At 40.6% G+C, this 16,283-nt stretch overlaps 1 protein-coding gene across 12 annotated transcripts in view; it reads left to right on the plus strand.

Annotated features, from left to right (window-relative positions):
• ST3GAL6 (ST3 beta-galactoside alpha-2,3-sialyltransferase 6) overlaps positions 1–16,283 on the plus strand; it is an 88,930-nt gene that overhangs the window by 49,663 nt on the left and 22,984 nt on the right. For all 12 annotated transcript variants that reach the window (XR_825456.1, XM_010841936.1, XM_010841935.1 and 9 more), the window contains 2 exons: positions 3,251–3,354; positions 4,328–4,391. Coding sequence is in view for 11 of the 12 variants with exons in the window: in XM_010841936.1 (XP_010840238.1) it covers positions 3,251–3,354; positions 4,328–4,391 (168 nt within the window). In the remaining variant the exon portion in view is untranslated. The remainder of the gene's footprint in view (positions 1–3,250; positions 3,355–4,327; positions 4,392–16,283) is intronic.

Consider the following 16,283-nt stretch of genomic DNA (forward strand, 5'->3'; position numbering starts at 1 on the left):
ATATTTTTATGTCTAACTATGGGTGTGCCATGGCTGCTTGTAGTCAATCCATGGATGTGTGTCCGATTAGGACCATTGCAAAACTAGAAGAGTGATTAAAAAAATTTTTGTTTACCATGACCCATAGTAAGAAGTATATCTTGCCTTGGAACTTAGTGTTTGTACTAAGTTTATTTATAATAAAAAATAAACAATTTTTACCTCTCCTACTCCAGATACCCTATAATCTGTTCTCTTCACTTTTTAAAAATGAGCTGATCTTGACTTGCAAAATTGACTTCATGAGCCACGAATGGTTGCAAACAGCAGGTTTGGAATGCTTCTCTAAAATCAAGGTACCCTTTTATCTCTAGCTTTAGGGAAGAAAGGTATTTCCTTTCTGAGAAAACCCAAAGGGGTTAAAGTATTTATGAAAGACTGCTCAGCAGATGTGTAAGTCTGCACACCTGTCCTTTGAATAGCATTCCTTGGAGGCAGGGCTATCCTTTGCCAGTAGCCAATGGGAGAAGCTCTGCTGGGAAACCTGGCAGTGTTAACCTGTGGTTAATGTGCTAGGACTGGACACCTTTCCTTAGCGTTGAGGTTAGGCGTGGTTTCAGCTTTGTTAGCTGAAACAAATGGGTTAGTAACTCCAGATAATAGTTACTTCACTTTTTTATAGCTTCTGTTTCTTTATCTTGTCAACTGAATTAAAAAAAAAAATCACAACCTAATAGTTGAGAATGTTTTACTTGGGAACCTTATTACCTTACTATGGCTCAGCAGGTAAAGAATCCACCTGCAGTGCAGCAGACACAGGAGATGTGGGTTCCATCCCTGGGTCGGAAAGATCCCCTGGAGGAGGAAATGGCAACCCACTCCTGTATTCTTGCTTAAAAAAATCCATGGACAGAGGAGCCTGGTGGGCTACAGTCTATGCGGTCACAAAGAGTTGAACACAACTGAGTGATAGAGCAGAGCACAAACACTAAGGACTGGAGTCTGAGATGGCAGCCTGTCAGATAGCGCTGAGGAATTCTTCCAAAGAGGCAAGGGAGGAGCCAGGACACAGAGTAGATTTTACTGAAAACGACAAACAGACATGTTGTCAAACGTTAAAAGATGACTGCTAAGCACAAAAGAGACATCTCAAGTTATTGATTTCCATGCATTTCTATAGATAGGAAGATGCAGGAGTCTGGGTTTATTGAAATTATTCTTTTTGTTATGCACCATAACTGTCTAGGGCGCTAAGACCAGTATTCTGTTTTTCTCCATTATGAATTTCCCTCTGGGGCAGCTGTAGTGGCTGACGGCTTGCTGGCCTCAGCATCCTTTGTTTACTGAAATGGCAGGTCACCTTTTTTGTCGACAGTCTAAATTGACTAGTAGAATTTACTTTTCTTTCCGGGCTTTCGTAGAAGTACCAAGAGCAGATATGTAATATGATTATTATAATGTAATATAACCCACTGTAACATAATACAATGTCATGTATAATTATTATAGATAAGGGTGATACTTATTGAGCCCCAACTATGTGTGAGACATGGTACTATCAACTGGAAAAAAAAAAAAGAAAAAACACACAACTAAAAGTTGAGCATTATGTTTTATTTGGGGTGTTACTGAGGACTTAAGCTGGGGATACAGCCTCTCAGATAGCTCTGAGGGACTGTTCCAAAGAGGTATAAGAGAAGCCAGGATTTATAGGAGTTTTTGCAAAAACAACAAACCAACATCAGGGAGTCAAACATCAGAAGATTAGTGCTAATTAAACCAGACAGACATCTCAAGATAATGAATTCAGCCCTTTTCTATGTGTGGGAAGATGCAAGAGACTGGATTATTGAAGTTACTCCTTGGATATGCACCATAGCTATCTGGGGCCAGTATCCTGTTTTTGTTTTTCTTCCTCAATTCCCGATAGAGTGCAGTTGGAGTTCAGATGGAGTAGCTGAAGCCTTTAAGGCTTCAACATCCTTTGTTTACTGAAATGGCAGGCCACATTCTTTGCTCACAGTGTTGAACAATTATTTCATTTAGAAATTTAAAATCAGAAGACCTGACACTTTTCCCAGAGCAGATCCCAAGCTTAGAGATCAACCATGATACAGATAATGACCTTTTGAAATTGGCTGGGATCCCCCTCTCCAGGCTGCTAACACTTGTCACAACTGAATCTGACATACACACTCTTCTCAAGTAGGAAGGGGTGGTCTCTCAACTCTTTGCCTAGTTTGAATATGGTGTCAGTTCTCAGTTCAGCTCTGGAGATCTTGAGCTCCTCTGACTTGCCCAGGTTAGTAGTTCCTGAGAAGCAAAACCAGGATAAAGCTGAAGCTAATTCATCCTTATTTGTGCATGCGTGCATGCTCAGTCGCTTCAGTTGTGTCGGACTCTTGTGACCCCTGTGGACTGTAACCCACCAGGCTCCTCTGTCCATGAGATTCTCCAGGCAAGAATACTGGAGTGGGTTGCCATGCCCTCCTCCAGAGGATCTTCCCAACCCAGGGATCGAACCCATGCCTCCTGCACTTGAAGGTGGACTCTTTTCCACTGAGCCATTGGGGAAGCCCTCGTTCCTATTCTAGTGCTTCTTATTTCCATTTGTCGTGTGGCCTCTGAAAACCCAGGGGCACTCTGGTCTCTGCCTGCAGTTTATTTAGGAAGAACAAAACTGGTAAAGGCGGAAAGAAGGGACCATTAAAAAAACAGAGATGCCTCATGAAGCATTCTTGTCTGAGAGAGTAGAGAAGCAATAAGACACCCATCATTCTTGAGTATATTTTAATTTAATGACATCAGGAGAGAGTTCAGTTCTAGTTACCTCTAGCTTTTAGTGTATTTTAATTTTCACTGCTGACAACAGCTTTATATATATGGTATCTTTTCTTTGGGGAGTGGGTCAGCGTTTATACTTTTATTTTCCCTCCTTTGTTCTTTTGTTTCTTCCTGTAGATGGCTGTCTTTGGGGTTCACTTGTATTTAAATTCTGTGTCCCCTCCCCCAAGCTGTTACATAATTTTGGTTTTACTACCTGGAAAGCATTTCCATTCTGGGTGTGTAGTTCCATTGCCTATCCTATTCTATGTAACATTTAAATAGTGTTTAAGATGATTTTGAAAGAATCTTAAAAATAATTATATGCTCATTTTATAGTCAATATAACGATAGGAATGACATACTATAGTTTTTTACAGTTGTGATTTTAAAAACCTGCAAATATTATACACATTTGGGAAAGTCATTCTTCATCCTTATCTTCCAGGTATCATCAGTTTCACCCTTTTCTGTGTGCAGCTAATTTTAAAAATACTGCTTCCTTCTATGGTAGCGATAAGTTTGATTTGCCCTATGGGATGAAAGCATCAGGTCAGTAATATTACTCTTACCCTGCCCTAATACTATGACTGGTGTTTGATGTGAACCATATGTTTGTATATAATTTTAAGGTCTTTTAATCTTTTTGTTTCATAGTGATTCCTAAGGATGTGATTTTTGAGATTGGGTGAAAGGAATTATATTTTAGTATGTAAATCCCCATTCCTTTTGAGTCAGTGCAGAATAAAAGAATGAAGAAAGGTAGATTTTTGTTGTTGTTGTTGAGAAACTGTTTTTCCCGCTTTTGTTTTACCACCGTAATTCGTGAGTTTGATGCCTTACTTTATTCCAGTTGAGAATTAAGAAGACAATTCTGTGGATTAACTTCCTCCTGTCTCCCATTTTGCCTCTTTACCTAGGAGTTTTATGTCATCAGCAAGCTCTAGGTCCTTGGTCAGTCTTTTAATTTAATCAAAGGATATTTTGTTTTTGCTAAATTTAGAGAGAATTGCTCCATCCACTAATGATGAAACAATTTTCCCTCTGCTTACTGACCACTGCTTTGCTTTACGTTCTAGATTTTTGAGAAATCCTGAAAGCCTTTTAGGTGACAAGTCTATAGTTTCCTGAGTTAGATTTTCCTTATTCAGCTGATCCTGTGTGTGTATTTAGAATACATTGTAGAGAGTTCGATAAGTTTAAACTTGCAGAATATTGAGTTCTATATCAATATCATTTTCTGAATCATCTGATATGGTAATTTTTGGTTATGATTGTTTTCAGATTAAGCATATTATTTTTCTGAGATTTTTGCAAAGTGTCCTTAGAGTGTTTATATTTTAGGTGCCCTTGTTAAGTAGTGCTGACTAGTTGCAGTTATATCATGAATTTTCACCAGGGAATAAATCATAGGTAATCATACCAGTTTGAAGTGGATTTGGGGGAGGGCAGAGGATAAAGTGGTTTACCATGTACCTAAGAAGTCATGATTGCTTTTATTCCTAACAGTCCACTTGTTTTCTAGCCACACACTTTCGACTGGCTCTTTGGAAACTGCCGAATTGTGATATCTTTGATGAGTTTGACAAGTGAGTTTGTTTTCTTGCTTCTGTTTTACTTTTAGCTTTAGCTAAATTTTAGTACAAAATATGTACTTCAGTGTAACATATATTCACTCAGGAAGATTCCATAGCTTTTGTGCATAACTAAAATGCCTAGGAGTTATTTCTGTGGCACTTGAAGTAACAAACTACAAATATAATTTAGACATTGCATAATTGTTGGCTCAAAATTGCAGACAGTCTTGATTACACACCATGCTAGTGCCAAGTCAGGACATTTTTAACCCACAGTCATCTTTTCTAAGTTGTTGTTACTGAAGAATTAATTCACACTCCCTGCTGATCAGCTCACAGCCTCCCTCCATGGTCCCCATACCTTCCCATACATACTCTAAATTGCTCAATCATGAGAATCTTTTCTGTTTCACTTGAATATTGGATTTCAGAAACAGCTCTCTTCCTTTTATTCAGAATTATATTTGAGGGAAGTTAATGGTGTGCTTAGACACGCATTTTCTGGCAACAAAAGGCAGTTTAGTTTTTGGAAAATTTGGGGGTTCAGTTACCTCTTAGGAACTGAGTTGCCTAAGACAGACTTCTTAGCAAGTCAACTTATTTTACAGAGATGGGCTTATTTCCCTCAGTTTTAAACTGAATTTTGGAATTTAGCTGGTTGTCCAGTGGGATGAAAAGGGTGACCTGCAGATGTGAGACCTCTATTGAAAAGGAAAATGGGCAGAATTCCCTTCTTATCCAGGAGAATAGAGGCACTTTTTGATACATACAGAACTTATGGTAGTGGACAAAAGTGTGAAATTGGAGATAGTTCGCAAGACAGCACTGGAGGAGCAGTGCCAGATTTTGTCTGAATTTATCTCATTTTTCTCTGTCAGGGACCCAGATTCAGTTCAGTTCAGTTCAGTCGCTCAGTCGTGTCCGACTCTTTGCGACCCCATGAATCGCAGCACGCCAGGCCTCCCTGTCCATCACCAACTCCCAACTCCCGGAGTTCATTCAGACTCACGTCCATCGAGTCAGTGATGCCATCCAGCCATCTCGTCTTCTGTCGTCCCCTTCTCCTCTTGCCCCGATCCCTCCCAGCATCAGGGTCTTTTCCAGTGAGTCAACTCTTCGCATGAGGTGGCCAAAGTAGTGGAGTTTCAGCTTCAGCATCATTCCATCCAAAGAAATCCCAGGGCTGATCTCCTTCAGAATGGACTGGTTGGATCTCCTTGCAGTCCAAGGGACTCTCAAGAGTCTTCTCCAACACCACAGTTCAAAAGCATCAATTCTTCGGCGCTCAGCCCTCTTCACAGTCCAACTCTCACATCCATACATGACCACAGGAAAAACCATAGCCTTGACCAGATAGACCTTTGTTGACAAAGTAATGTCTCTGCTTTGTTGAGGTGTAATTTATGTAATAATGTTGATTCATTTCAGATTATACTTTTTTATAATTTAAAACTATTCTATCAACCTAATCACTTTCAATTTTTATTGCATATCCACAGCAGCCATATATATTCTTTCCTGACATTTATACAACTCTTATCTGTATTGTTTTATGACGACTTTTGGCATGTGTGCTTTTTATCAGTTCTCTCCAATTTTTACAACCACTCAGCAGAGTATGCTTGATGATTTTCATTTTTAAAATCGAGAGACTGAGGCTAGGCAAATCCATGTTGTTTGTTATAGTTGGTGAATGTCAGAGCCAAGATGTGAACCTGGATGGGTCTATCCAGGGCTGGATGTTTAAGAGTGATAGTGGTTATGTCTTAAATAATTGTAGCAAGTATCTGCAAATCTTTGAAAAACTCTTTGTCCCTGTAAATGTGAGATACTGTCAGGATTGTAGATGGTACATGACTGGAGGTTTTGTTCTGGCCTGGTTTCTATCTCAGAACTGTTTTTTAGTTGCTCAGTCATGTCCGACTCTTTGTGACCCCATAGACTGCAGCATGCCAGGCTTCCCAGTCCTTCACTAGCTCCCGAAGTTTGCTCGAACTCATGTTTATTGAGTTGGGGATGGTATCTAACCATCTCATCCTCTGACACCCTCTTCTCCTTTTGTCTTCAATCTTTTCCAGCATCAGGGTCTTTTTCAATGAGTTGTCTCTTCTCATCAGGTGGCCAAAGTATTGGTGCTTCAACTTCAGCATCAGTCCTTCCAATGAATATTCAGGGCTGATTTCCTTTAGGATTGACTGGTTTGATCTCCTTACTTTCCAAGGGACTCTCAAAAGTCTTCTCCAACACCACAGTCTGAAAGCACCAATTCTTTGGTGCTCAGCCTTCTTTATGGTCCAACTCTCACATCTATACATGACCACTGGAAAAACCATAGCTTTGACTAGACGGACCTTTGTTGGCAAAGTGATGCCTCTGCTCTTTAATACATTGTCTAGGTTTGTCATAGCTTAAAACTATCTATGCTTTATTTAGTTGCTTTCAGAGCCACTTTCTACACAACTGTTCATCATCTGTATGTACCTCAGCCAGGCTACTTCCTCTCTTCTTGCTGACTTGGTCTGGCTTTTCCCCACACTTCCTCTTTTCTCATAGGGAGTGCCCCCCACACCCACCATCAATTCACACCAGGTTCTTAGTGTCACCAGCACTGGGAGGGAGGCGAGTGTGGGTGGTGATAAAGGATTGCAAATCATGCTGATGGTACAAGGGTTCTTGGATCTGAACTTGTTAAGAGATGGAAGTCACATCGGTGTACAGACAGAAACCATTCAGGTGTGGAGTGAATGGCGAATATCCATTCGCCATTTGGGGCCTCCCAGAGTGAGCACAGTGATGCACTGGACACTCAGCACTGCTCAATTGCTTGTTTGACACGTCCAAAGTTGGTCCCTAGAGATGTCAGAAAAAGTGTTTTGAAAGTAAATAAGAATATACTTGTGACAAAATTATCTTCATTTACATATTGACTTTTAGGAGGAGCTCACATGTAATAATAAATTTGACCTACGTTCTAAGTATGGGCTTCCCTTGTAGCTCAGGGAATCTGGTAAAGAATTGGTAAAGAATCTGCCTGCACTGCAGGAGACCCGGGTTCAATCCCTGGGTTGGGAAGATTCCCCTGGAGAAGGAAATGGCAACCCACTCCAGTATCCTTGCCTGGAAAATCTCATGGACAGAGGAGCCTGGTGGGCTGCAGTCCATGGGGTCGCAAAGAGTTGGGCACGACTGAGCGACTAACACTTACTTACTTACATTCTAAGTACGTCCTTCTACATTTGTCTGAAACCCACAGTACAACCCAAAGATCATAGCAGGCCTCAGCCCATGCCCAAGTTTATATTTTAAGTAAACTCCAGCAAAGCAGAATACACTAAACTGCCAACTGCTGCCTCAGAGTCCCCTTAGTCTGTCCCCCGAGTGACCTTTATATGGTTCTCATTTCTCCTCTTTGCCTGAGAAAATGCTCTAGAAGAAAGAGGTCTGAGAACAGTCGGGCTTCTCAGGCTGAGGACCTGGACCCCCTCTTAGTTGAGGAGTCCTCCCGGAGCCTGCTCTGTGGATCTGGGAGCTGTGGCCCACGTGCATTAGGAGGGGTCTGTGGGTGCACTCTTTGTAGGATTCTGTGAGTCAGAGAGGAGAGGGGCTCAGGTGGAGAGAGGCAAGAACCTCCTTTTCAAGTCCCTTCCCCCTTTGGCTTTTCTATTCACCCTCTGTCCTCTTTGTCCTCCCAGAAAGCTTCAGATATTTTTTCATTGTTTCAGATCTGAATTCTTTACTTACCCATGTAGCAATCACGATCTCTTAGTTGGGGTAGATTTCTGTTTTGTTTTTTTTGGCTGCTCTACCTGGCTTGTAGGATTTTAGTTCCCCAGGGAGGGATTGAACGTTCACCCTCTGCAGTGCAACAAGCACTGTTCTAGGGACATCCTGGGATAGATTACACTGTGAATGAGAAAACTCCAAATATTAGTTCCATTTATAAGGTACAAATTTTCCTCTTTCTGACAATTGTCATATAAATGAAGTTTGCATATAAGCATTCTCAGACCAGCTCAGTGACCAAGGCTTCTCTATTGTGACTGTTATTCCTCCCTATGGTCCATTCTGATGGTTGGACTTTGACCAGTCGTATGTCACATTCTAGCAGTAGAGGGGACAAAGGAGGAAGGGCATGCCCCTAGCCATTGAGACTTGCTTCCTTCTTTAAGGCTATTCCCCAAAAATTACATATAACCCATTATTACATCCAGTGATGTGCTGGAGCCAGTTGGTACCAACTTGTGAGAGCTGCTGCTCTTCCCAACTCTGTGTTCAGTGCCATCAAGGTGGAAGATTGAAGTTAGCCATGGTGGGAATGTATACCATGGAAAATGGCAATGCTACGAACCAAGGCTCCCCATCATCTCCCTGTCTCCCAAGGGGGACTAATTGTTAAAAAAAAAAAAAAAAAAAAAGCTTGCTAGCAGCCACCAATTATATCCCACTGGCTAGAGGTATAATCACAGGGCCACACCTCGCTGGGAGGTGGACTGGAAAGTGTAGCCTCTATTCTAGGTGGCTATGTGCCCGCCTAATGAAACATAATTATTGAGTGGCAAGTAACAGTCTTTGTCAGTGTTGTCTACCATCTTCTGTTTCTGTGCCTGGAAATATTCAAGATTCTAAAGTCAGTTATGTAACACTATACCAACCTAGCTCACTTGAAGCAGCCAATTGTGGTTTGTCTCTTGGAGATGAAAGCTGTTGAAAAATGTTGGTGTTGCAGATCATTCGGAGGTGGAGTTTCTTCCAGAGGTCTTTTTTATGCCATCTTTGTAGGTAACGTGAGTAAAGTAACTCAGTGAGGCAGATCAGCCTTTTCCTAAAGTTAGTACCATGAAGAACTTGGGCCAGAATTAGAGGGGAGGGAACAGGAGTGTGTGTTTGGCCATAACTCTGTGTGGAAGAGCCTTGGAGTTGTAACAATTCCACGCTTGTTCTTTGTTCTACCTCCATGCTTCCCTAACCTCTTTGCCCCCACCACCAACACTGCTCCCCACCAACCCGTTCTGTTTCAGAGTTTTTGGTCACTTAGCAAAAATTGTGATAATTGGCCTCTCCTCTTATAATTACATCTGTTATATTTTTGTTATATGAAAAGTATTCATTTTAGAAAAAATGTTCATTCTAGAAAATTGTCTTTCTCTGTGATTTTGTGACAGTTCTCAGTTTTTTCCTGTGAAAAGATGAGAACACACAATAGGCCATTTGCATCCCCCATTCTTATTTTATTTGTTTATCTCTTTGGTATGTGGTTTTTTTAATTGAAATATAATTGCTTTACAATGTTGTGTTTCTGCTACACAATATTGTGAATCAGCTATATGTATACATATATCCCCTTCCTCTTGAGTCTCCCTCCCACCCTCTCCCCTATTCTGCCTCTCTAGGTCATCACAGGGCACCGAGCTGAGCTCCCTGTGTTATGCAGCAGCTTCCCACTAGCTGTCAGTTTATACATAGTACTGTATATATGTCAACACTATCTGTCAATCTGTCCCACCCCCACCCCCTTGCTGTGTCCACAAATTCATTCTTTACGTCTGCACGTCTGTTCCTGCCCTGCAAGTGTGTTCATCAGTACCATTTTTCTAGAATCCATATATATGTGTTAATATATGATGTTTGATTTTCTCTTTCTGACTTAATTCACTCTGTATGACAGACTCAAGGTTCATCCACATCACTTCCACTGACTCAACTTCATTCCTTTTTATAGCTGAGTAATATTCCATTGTGTATGTGTGTGTGTGTATATATATATATGTATATATATATATATATCATCATCTGTTGATGGACATCTAGGCTGCTTCCATGTCTTGGCTATTGTAAATAGTGCTGTAATGAACACTGGGGGTACATGTGTCATTTTGAGTTGTGGTATTCTTAGGGTATATGCCCAGTAGTGGGATTGCTGGGTTCTATGTTTAGTTTTTCAGGGAGCCTCAATACTGTTCTCCACAGTGGCTGTACCAGTTTGCATTCCCACCAACAGTGTAAAAGGGTTCCCTTTTCTTCACACCCTCTCCAGCATTTATTGTTTGTAAATTTTTTTGATGTTGGTCTTTCTGGCCAGTGTGAGGTGATACCATAGTGTATTTTTGATTTGCATTTCTCTGATAATTAGTGATGTTGAGTATCTCTTCATTTGCCTCTTGGCTATCTGTATATCGTATTTGGAGAGATATCTATTTAGATCTTCCACCCATTTTTGATTGGATTGCTTGGTTTTTGATACTGAGCTCCATAAGCTGTTTGTATATTTTGGAGATTAATTCTTTGTTGCTTCATTTGCAAATATTTCTCCCATTCTCATGGGCTTCCCAGGTGGCACTGGTGGTAAAGAATCCATGCCTTCTAATGCAGGAGATACAAGAGAAGTGGGTTTGATCCCTGGATTGAGAAGATTTCCCCTGGAGAAGGAAATGGCAACCCCTCCAGTATTCTTGCCTGAGAAATCCCAGGGACAGAGGAGCCTGCTGGGCTACAGTCCATGAGGCTTCAAAGAGTCAGACATGACTGAGCAACTACGCCTGCACACACTCCCGTTCTGAGGGTTATCTCTTCATCTTGTTAATGCTGCAAAAGCTTTTAAGTTTAATCAGGTCCCATTTTTTAATGTTTGTTTTTATTTCCATTACTCTAGGAAGTTGGAGAAGGCAATGGCACCCCACTCCAGTACTCTTGCCTGGAAAATCCCATGGATGGAGGAGCCTGGTAGGCTGCAGTCCATGGGGTCGCTAAGAGTCGGACACGACTGAGCGACTTCACTTTCACTTTTCACTTTCATGCATTGGAGAAGGAAATGGCAACCCACTCCTGTGTTCTTGCCTGGAGAATCCCAGGGATGGGGGAGCCTGGTGGGCTGCCGTCTATGGGGTCGCACAGAGTCGGACACGACTGAAGTGACTTAGCTGACTCTGGGAAGTGCGTCAAAAAGGATCTTGTTGCAGTTTATGTCAGAGTGTTCTGCCCATGTTTTTCTCTAAGAGTTTTATAGTTTCCAGCCTTACATATAGATATTTAATTAATTTTGAGTTTATTTTTGTGTATGGTGTTAGTATTCTAATTTCACTCTTACATGTAGCTGTCCAGTTTTCTCAGCATCACTCAGTGAAGAGACAGTCTTTTCTCCATTGTATATTCTTTCCTCCTTTGTCATAGATTAAGTGACCATAGGTGTGGGTTTATCACTGGGCTTTTTATTCTGTACCTATTTCATAGGTCTGTATTTCTGTTGTGTATGTGTGTGAGTACCATACTCTTTTGATTACTATAGCTTTTTCATATAGTCTGAAGTCAGGGAGCCTGATTCCTCCAGCTCTGTTTTTCTTTCTCAAGATTACTTTGGTTATTTGGGGTCTTTTGTGTTTCCATACAAATTGTAAATTTTTTTGTTCTAATACCATGATGAATACTATAGTAATTTGTTATGGATTGCATTGAATCTGTGGATTGTTTTGGGTGGTGTATTCATTTTCACTATATTGATTCTTCCAATCCAAGAATATGATATATTTTCCCATCTGTGTCCTCTTTGATTTCTTTCATCAGTGTTTTATAGTTTTCTGAATATGGGTCTTTTGCTTTCTTAGGTATATTTATTCCTTGCTATTTTATTCTTTTTGTTGTGATGGTAAATGGATTCTTTTCTTAATTTCTGTTTCTGATCTTTCATTGTTAGCATATAAGAATGCAAGAGATTTCTGTGCATTAATTTTGTGTCCTGTAACTTTACCAAATTCACTGATTAAATCTAGTAGGGTTTCTGATGGAATCTTTAGGATTTTCTATGTATGGTAATGTGTCACTGCAAACAGTGAGAGTTTTACTTTCTTTTTTCCAATTTGTATTTCTTTTTCTTCTCTGATTGCCACAGTGAGGACTTCCAAAACTGTGTTGAATAGGAGTGGAGAGAGTAAACATGCTTGTCCTGTCCCTGATCTTAGACAAAATGCTCTCAGTTTTTCACCATTAAGAATGATGCTTGCTGTGGGTTTGTCACAGCAAACAGAGTGTGTGTGCTAAGTTGCTTCAGTCGTGTCCAACTCTTTGTGACCCTGTGGACTGTGGCCCACCAGGCTCCTCGTGGGCCACATGGGGATTCTCCAGGCAAGAATACTGGAGTGGATTGCCATGCCCTCCTCCAGGGTATTTTCCCCACCTAGGGATTGAACCCAGGTCTCCTGGTCTCCTGCATTGCAGGCAGATTCTTTACCACCAGCACCACCTGGGAAGCCCTGGCCTTGTCATATGTTGCCTTTATTATGTTGCCTTTATTATATAGATTCCCTATATGCCAATTTTCTGGAGATTGTTTTTAAAATCAGAAATGGGTGTTGAATTTTGTCAAAAGCTTTTTCTGTATCTATTGAGATGATCATATAATTTTTATTCTTTAATTTGTTAATATGGTGTATTATGATTTTGTGTATTTTGAAGAATCCTTGCATGTCTGTGATAAATCCCACTTGATCATAGTGTATGATCATTTAAATGTGTTGCTGGATTTTGTTTGCTGGTATTTTGTTGAGGATTTTTGCATCTTTGTTCATTAGTGATATTGGTCTATAATTTTCTTTTTTGTGATAGTTTTGTCTGGTTTAGGTATCAGGGTGGTGGTCTCACAGAACAAATTTGGGAATGTTCTTCCCTCTGCAATTTTTGGGGAAAGTTTTAGAAGGATAGGTTTTAGCTCTTCTTGAAATATTTGATAGAATTCACTTGTGAAGCCATCTGGTTCTGGACTTTTGTTTGTTGGAAGATTTTTCATTCGTTTCAATTGCATTACTTGCGATTGGTCTGTTTATATTTTCTAATTCTTCCTGGTTCAGCCTTTCTAAGAATCTGTCCATTTCTTCCAGTTTGTCCATTTTATAGGCATATGGTTGCTTGAGGTAGTCTCTTGTGATCCTTTGTATTTCTGCAGTGTCAGTTGTGATTTCACCTTTTTCATTTCTAATTTTATTGAGTCCTCTCCCTTTTTTTCTTGAGTCTGGCTAAGGTTTATCAATTTTTTTTCATAAGAACCAACTCTTAACTTTTATTGATGCTGTTGTTTTCTTCATTTCTACTTCATTTATTTCTGCTATGATCTTTATGATTTCATTGCTTTTAATTGACTTTGGGTTTTCTTTGCTCTTTCTCTAGTCACTTTAGGTGTAAGATTAGATTGTTTATGTGAGAGTTTTCTTGTTTCTTGAGGATTGAATTGCTGTAAATTAGAACTGTTTTTGCTGTGTCCCATAGGTTTTTGGTCATTGTTTTTGTTGTCATTTATTTCTATGTACTTTTATTTCCTCTTTAATTTCTGTAGTTATCACTTGGTTATTTAGCGGTGCATTATTTAGCCTCCATGTTTTTGTGTTTTTTATAGTTTTGTTCCTTTGATTAATTTATAATCTCATAGCATTGTGGTCAGAAAAGATGCTTGATACTGTTTCAGTTTTATTAAATCTTCTGAGACTTGATTTGTGACCCAAGATGTAGTCTATCCTGGAGAATGTTCCATGGCACTAGTGTAAGTTCCATGGCACTAGTGTAAGAAGTGTATTCACCGATTTCAGGTGGAATGTCCAAAATTATCAATTAAATCTATCTAGTCTGTTCAGGCAATGGCACCCCACTCCAGTACTCTTGACTGGAAAATCCCATGGATGGAGGAGCCTAGAAGGCTGCAGTCCATGGGGTCACTGAGGGTTGGATATGACTGAGCGACTTCACTTTCACTTTTTACTTTTTTGCATTGGAGAAGGAAATGGCAACCCATTCCAGTGTCTTGCCTGGAGAATCCCAGGGACGGGGAGCCTGGTGGGCTGCCATCTATGGGGTCTCACAGAGTCGGACACGACTGAAGTGACTTAGTAGCAGTCTATTGAGTCACTTAAAGCTTGTATTTCCTTATTTATTTTGTATATATGATCTGTCTGTTGGTGTAAGGGTGGTGCTAAAGTCCCTCACTATTATTGTGTTAACTGTTGATGTCTCCTTTTATGCTTATTAGCTTAGCATTTGCCATGTGTATTGAGGTGCTCCTATGTTGGGTGCATAAATATTTGTAATTGTTATATCTTCTTCTTGGTTCAATCCTTGAGGTATGTGTATCCTTGAGGTATGTGTTTTTAATGGAAGGTTAGTAATCTTGGGCTTTTCCCTTTATGTTCTTTCTGGGTTTCTCCTGAGCAGTGGTCCAGCAGGTTGGGATGGGGTGAAAGTTGAGGCTGCTGAACCATTCCCTGAGAATCCCAGTTACCCAGCTCCCTGTCCCTGTTCAGTTGTGTGGACTGGGTCTGTGCTGTGCTCAGTCGCTTCAGTCCTGTCTGACTCTTTGCAACCCCGTGGACTGGAGCCTGCCAGGCTCCTCCATCCATGGGGATTCTCCAGGCAAAAATACTGAAGTGGGTTGCCATGCCTTCTTCCAGGGGATCTTTCCCACCCAGGGATTGAACCTGTGTCTCTTGCATCTCCTGCATTGGCAAGTGGGTTCTTACCACCTGGGAAGCCTGTGGACTGGGAGCCAGACCCCAAAGCATGGTAGAGTCACAGAGTGGGTCAGAGGCAGGAAGGATGGAGATCACTAGTCCAGTTCCCTCATTATGAAGATGAGAGGACTGAGGTCCATTAGAGGTTAGGAGGTCTCTAGAGTTGCACTCCTCTCTATTTCCTCCCTCTGCATTTTAACAAGCAGAGCAAAAACAGAAGACTCCACAATTAGTGTCTTAGATTGAGCGTCATCTAAAGAGGTAAGGGAAAGAAAACACTGTAACTGAATTCCATTTGAAACATTCTTTAGAATTTCCAGGGCTGTAAGCAATCCCCCACCATTATTTAATGTGGCTTCTGTCTTTATCCTTAACCCCAAACCATTAAAAAAAATATATTTAAGACTGCATTGGGTCTTAGTTGCAGCTTGTGAGGTCTTCTTGCATCATGCAGGATCTGTTGTTGTAGTGCACAAGTTCTCTGGTTGCAGTTCACAGGGCTTCAGAGATTGTGGGCTTAGTAATTACAGTATTCAGGCTTAGTTGCTCCATGGCATGTAGGATCTTAGTTCCTTGATCAGGGAATTGAACCTGGTCCCCTGCATTTCAAGGCAGATTCTTAACCACTGGACCACCAGGGAAGTCCTGACCTCAAACCATTTTTAATACTTTCATAGGGTTAAACTAAAACATCTCTATGTTATATATATATAATCGCAAGGGATTTGATTGAGATCATACCTGAATGGTCTAGTGGTTTTCTCTTCAATTTAAGTCTGAATTTTGCAATAAAGAGTTCATGATCTGAGCCACAGTCAGCTCCCGGTCTTGTTTTTGCTGACTGTAAGGAGCTTCTCCGTATTTGGCTGCAAAGAATATAATCAATCTGATTTTGGTATTGACCATTTGGTAATGTTCACGTGTAGAATAGTCTCTTGTATTGTTGGAAGAGGGTGTTTGCTGCGACCAGTGCATTATGCAGGAAGTGAAGAAGAACTAAAGAGCCTCTTGATAAAAGTGAAAGAGGAGAGTGACAAAACTAGCTTAAAATTCAACATTCAGAAAACGAAGATCATGGCCTCTGGTCCCATCATTTCATGGTAAATAAATCGGGAAACAATGGAAACAGTGAGAGACTTTTTTTTGGGCTCCAAAATCACTGCAGATGGTGACTGCAGCCATGAAATTAAAAGATGCTTGTTCCTTGGAAGAAAAGCTATGACCAACCTAGACAGCATATTAAAAAGCAGAGATATTACTTTGCTGACAAAAGTCCATCTAGTCAAAGCTATGGTCTTTCCATTAGTCATGTGTGGATGTGAGAGTTGGACTATAAAGAAAGCTGAGTGCTGAAGAATTGATGCTTTTGAACTGTGGTGTTGGAGAAGATTCTTGAGAGTCCCTTGGACTGCAAGGAGAT

This window comes from Bison bison, unplaced genomic scaffold (assembly GCF_000754665.1).
Source record: "Bison bison bison isolate TAMUID 2011002044 unplaced genomic scaffold, Bison_UMD1.0 scf7180017864168, whole genome shotgun sequence".
Classification (NCBI taxonomy): Eukaryota; Metazoa; Chordata; class Mammalia; order Artiodactyla; family Bovidae; genus Bison; species Bison bison.